We start from the raw sequence: 5,254 nt of genomic DNA, 5'->3' as shown, positions 1-5,254 counted from the left end.
GGCTGACTAGCTCTGGTACAATGGGCCGGCCGCTGTGCGTACGGTCGACAATTGGAGGCAAAGAGCGTCGTATAGGGTTTTCCCGCTCCTTGTTCTAAAAGACTTCAATGTACAGTATTGCATTCCGTGTGGTTAGTGGCCGGCCTTATTGAATTTATGACGGGCCGGGCTAGATTGGGCCTGACTTCGCTGACCTACCTCAAAGTCCCAAACCCCACTTCACTAGCCCACCCCTCTCGTCCTGTCCCCCGTTCTTCTCCGACCACCCGCCTCGCCGGCCGCCACCTTCCCAGTTACCGCCCCGCAGGCCGCCACCCACCGCTTCCGCCTTCCCATTTACCACCCCGCCGCCGCAGCAAGACCGCCACATACCTCTCCGGCCAATACATGCTTCAGAGATGCCACTTACTCCGACCTGTTTCCTCCCCCCTCCTCCGCCGCCGCCCCATCCACTCCTCCGCTCCGCCCCAAGCCAACGGCGAGGTCGGCGCCGCGACCGACACCACTCTGCTGGGCCGTCTCACTCGCCTCCTCCTCCTCCACCGCTTCCCCGCCGTCTCCCGCCTCCTCTCCTCCTCCCCGCTCACACACGCACTCCTCCACGCGGCCCTCCGCCGCGTCCGCCTCGACCCGGACGCCGCCCTCCACCTCTTCCGCCTTGCTCCGTACCGCCCCTCCCTCCTCGCTCACGCCCAGCTACTCCACATCCTCGCCCACGCCCGCCGCCTGCCCGCCGCGCGCGCCCTCGTCGCCTCGCTCCTCTCCGCCCGCTCCAGCTCGGCAGCCCCGTCCCTCTTCCCCCACCTCACCGAGGTGTACAAAGACTTCTCTTTCTCAGCCGCCTCCTTCGACCTGCTCCTCCGAGCCCACGCAGACGCTGGCCAGCTCACCGACGCCCTCCACGTGTTCGATGAAATGGGGAGGTTTGGGTGCCGTCGCACCCTGCGATCCTGCAACCGCCTGCTCAACCAGCTTGTACAGGCTGGGGATGTGGGCACTGCGGTGGCTGTGTTTGAGCAGATGCGGTGTGATGGCACACTGCCGGACGAGTTCACGGTGGCCATCATGGCAAAGGCGTACTGCAGGGATGGGAGGGTGACACAGGCAGTGGATTTCGTGCAGGACATGGAGAGGATGGGTGTGGAGGTGAACCTGGTGGCATATCATGCGCTGATGGATGGGTATTGCGGAGTAGGACAGATTGAGGCTGCGAGAAGGGTTTTGCTGTCACTGGAGTCTAAGGGCCTGTCACCGAATGTGGTTACATATACCTTACTTGTAAAGGGTTACTGTAAGGAGGGGAGGGTGGAGGAGGCTGAGAGGGTGGTTAGGGATATGAAAGAAAATGAGAAGATCGTGGTTGACGAGGTAGCCTATGGTGCAGTGATCAATGGCTATTGCCAAAGGGGAAGAATGGAAGATGCCAACAGGGTAAGAGCCGAGATGATTGATGTCGGACTGCAGGTTAATTTGTTTGTGTACAACACACTGATCAATGGATATTGCAAGTTGGGGAGGATGGTTGAAGTAGAGAAACTTTTACAGGAAATGGAGGATAGAGGGGTGAGTCTGGATAAATACAGTTACAATACTCTAGTAGATGGGTATTGCAGACAGGGTTCCATGAAAAAGGCATTTGAAACCTGTGATATGATGGTAAGGAATGGGTTCGCAGGGACAACACTTACTTATAATATGCTGTTGAATGGTTTTTGTTCGTGTGGTGCTATTGATGATGCACTTAAATTGTGGTTCTTGATGTTGAAGAGGGGAGTAGTGCCTAATGAAATTAGCTGTAGCACACTGCTGGATGGTTTCTTCAAGGCAGGTAAAACCGAGAAGGCCTTGAACCTTTGGAAGGAAACCTTAGCAAGGGGTTTGGGAAGAAACGTGGTTACAATTAACACAGTTATCAATGGGCTGTGTAAGATTAGGAGGATGGTTGAAGCAGAGGAGCTATTTGGTAGGATGACGGAATGGAGATGTCCTGCTGACAGCTTGACTTACAGAACACTAATTGATGGTTACTGTAAAATAGGTGACCTGGATAGAGCTACTCAAATTCGGGTTGACATGGAACATTTAGGCTTTGCTCCTTCAGTTGAAATGTTCAATTCTTTCATAACCGGATTCTTTGTAGCTAAGCAAAGTGGCAAGGTCAATGATATCGTTGTTGAAATGACTGCAAAGGGACTTTCTCCTAATACAGTCACTTATGGAGCCCTGATAGCTGGATGGTGTAAAGAGGGCAATCTGCATGATGCCTATAATTTATATTTTGAAATGGTCGAGAAAGGTCTGGCTCCAAATCTCTTCATCTGCAGTGCTTTAGTGAGCTGTTTCTATAGACAGGGAAAGGTTGATGAGGCAAATTTGGTGTTGCAAGAACTTGTGGGTACTGACATGATTCCAGACTGCAGTGCAAACACGCTTGATATTGGTAAAGTAGCACATGTCATTGAATCTGTTGCTGGTGGAAATCATCAGTCTGCAAAAATTATGTGGAACATTGTTATTTTTGGGCTGTGCAAATTGGGTAGAGTATCAGATGCTAGAAATTTGTTTGAGGATCTGAAAGTAAAGGGATTCGTTCCTGATAACTACACTTATTCTAGCCTCATTCATGGTTGCTCTGCCTCAGGTTTTGTCAATGTAGCTTTTGGCCTGAGGGATGCGATGTTGGGCGTCGGTCTTACTCCAAATATTGTAACATACAATTCTCTCATCTATGGCCTCTGCCAGTCTGGGAATGTTCAAAGGGCAGTTAGTCTTTTCAGTAAGTTGCAATCAAAGGGTATGTCCCCTAATGCTATCACCTATAATACCCTGATTGATGGACATTGCAAGGATGGTAATATAACTGAAGCCTTCAAGTTAAAACAAAAGATGATCGAGCAAGGTATTCGGCCTAATGTATTCACCTATTCTATACTGATCCATGGTCTCTGTACTCAAGGGTATATGGAAGAAGCAATCAAGCTTCTGGATCAAATGATTGAGAATAATGTGGATCCAAATTATGTTACATATTGGACACTGATTCAAGGTTATGTTCGGTGTGGTAATATGAAAGAGATCTCCAAGCTTTACAATGAGATGCATATCCGTGGACTTCTGCCTGCCAATGGTACTGGACATGTAAAACATGCAGATCCTGTTGTAATTTGTAAACAGCCAGAATGTAAATATGGACAGTGCTAACTTTTTGTTTGTGTATATATACTTTTCATTACTTGGAAGATGTTGGTCAGTTATGGCTTGCATGAGAAAGCAAATCACAAGGCTCCACCTCAACTTTTCAATGAATCGATAAGTTATCATTACCTCATTTTCTTGTATAAATTTAGTCTGATCTGTTTTTCTCCTGCTTATTTTTATTTCACGTATTAGTCTACTTAGTGTTAGGGATCATGTTTCACAAACCAGCTTTTTTTACAGTCAGAAGCTTCAAAGGTCTAGGTGAATGCACTGGAAGAAAACGTTCCGCTTTCTGCATCACACATTATCCTTTTTGTCCTACAATCGAGGGAGTACTCATGCAATCCATGTTCATCTTTGGATCGATTTTATTAGGTCACTGTCTCGAGAGGTTTTAAAGGTGGTGGATATCATGCAAACTTCTCCAGTCAAGAAGAGGATGAAGGCACACTTTTTTGTATCATCATTCAGAGCTTCAAAGTGGCACTCTTGGGTGATAGTCTTTCATATAGATGAAAGGTAGAATATAAATTATTTTGTTGGGTTTAAGTGTTCTTTTCACGTTCACAAGTGTATTTGGATGTGCCTTTGAGTTGTTGTCTATTTAATCAACAAACCAGGTGTTATTGTTGTTTGTATCTGCACCGTAGGATTGCTAGGAATATGAGGATCCAAAACTCGTTAGATAGTATTAATGATTTTGTTAGTTCTACCAGTCGATGCTGAGTTGCTGACCTTCAAATATGTTATTCATGGCTTGTCTACTTATGCTATTGTTAGAAAAAATGGATAACCTGGGGCATGTTTTATTTTATCTCTCTAACAACAATTGCTTTGGTGAAGAAATTTTCAATGCATATAGGTAACATGCCATGTACGGTGTACCCTTCTTGCTCTTTATCTGGCTTTTCAAGGTGCCAAATATCACATTTGTGGCACATGTTTTCTGTCTTTTGTAGGTGCAAATAGTTCAATAGATAAATCATGGTCAAGAAGTGTATGTCTTAGATTATAGAGCCTCCATTATATGCTGCACATAATCCTGATTTATGGTCAAGTGCACTAAAATTAAATGAACATCATGCAATGCTCTTCATTCCGCTCACCATAGCATGAGCATAACATGTAGAACTATGCCTTAAGAACAATACTACATAAGCAATCATAATGCAGGAATAAAATATATTCTCCATCACATTTGTTCACCATGGTTAGGTGGTCATATATAGCCAAGAATCAAGCAATGGTCCCAGCACAATACAAACAAAGAATTTGATATTATTTACAAATAACGAAATGCTATCAAAAACTCAAACCTCCACCCTCTACAATTTTATAATGCACTAATGCAGCACATCCATGCATGTGAGCAAGACCTTTTCGAATAGCCTCCTGGTAAATTCTTGAGCAGATATGCACTTCGCTTAAACTTACAACTTTCCTCGTGCTTTGTCATCATTAACCTTAATACCATTTTTTCTCACAAGTGCTCAGACGAGATAACAGGGAAGAGGTTCATTTGTTTTGGTACCACACAAAAACTCCGCCTTTTGAGATCAATTCTAATTAAAAAAATCTCAAAGAATTTCAATGCAGCTAACATTGATCTCATTGGCTTCCCTTGTACCTCAGACAGTTAACAGAGCTTCCTGGCGTCATCGGAGGTGGCCTCATCGAAGATGACAGTCAGTTTCTTGCAGATAAGGTGCTTTTCCTTTGTAAGGATGTCGGCCTGCATCGCCGCTGGCTTGCTGGCGATGTGCGTGCTCTGGTGGACGGAGCCTAGGGAGACACGAATCTTATGTCGGCGAGGTGGGGAATGAATAATATTCATATACAGAGCTTACACTTGATGACTACGAAAAAGATCATTCACACAATAGCTTTGGTAACGTTAGAGTGCAAAGTTGTTGCATCTTTTAAGTATTTTTCTTACTATTTTGTAACATGTTGCTGTTCTATATTGTTTTTGCATTTTATTGGCAACTAACACTCTTTCTATCAGCAAAGGCTTTATTTACAACTGAATTTTTATATTTTTTTTGCGGAACAATGT

General features: G+C 45.2%; 1 protein-coding gene across 1 annotated transcript; it reads left to right on the top strand.

The window, feature by feature from the left end:
* Positions 1–249: 249 nt before the first annotated feature.
* On the top strand, positions 250–5,004 carry LOC123135979 (putative pentatricopeptide repeat-containing protein At1g19290). The gene is made up of 2 exons (XM_044555252.1): positions 250–3,313; positions 3,574–5,004. The coding sequence occupies exon 1, from the start codon at positions 388–390 to the stop codon at positions 3,199–3,201; it is 2,814 nt and encodes a 937-aa protein (XP_044411187.1). The 5' UTR covers positions 250–387; the 3' UTR covers positions 3,202–3,313; positions 3,574–5,004.
* The last annotated feature ends 250 nt before the right edge of the window (positions 5,005–5,254 follow it).

The sequence above is a fragment of the Triticum aestivum genome, chromosome 6B, assembly GCF_018294505.1.
Source record: "Triticum aestivum cultivar Chinese Spring chromosome 6B, IWGSC CS RefSeq v2.1, whole genome shotgun sequence".
In the NCBI taxonomy this organism is placed as follows: domain Eukaryota; kingdom Viridiplantae; phylum Streptophyta; class Magnoliopsida; order Poales; family Poaceae; genus Triticum; species Triticum aestivum.
This window is presented reverse-complemented; position numbering and strand designations above follow the sequence as displayed.

Bases quoted from the DNA above. Each gene is read 5' to 3' on its own strand.
- LOC123135979 (XM_044555252.1), top strand. From the start codon at position 388: ATGCTTCAGAGATGCCACTTACTCCGACCTGTTTCCTCCCCCCTCCTC.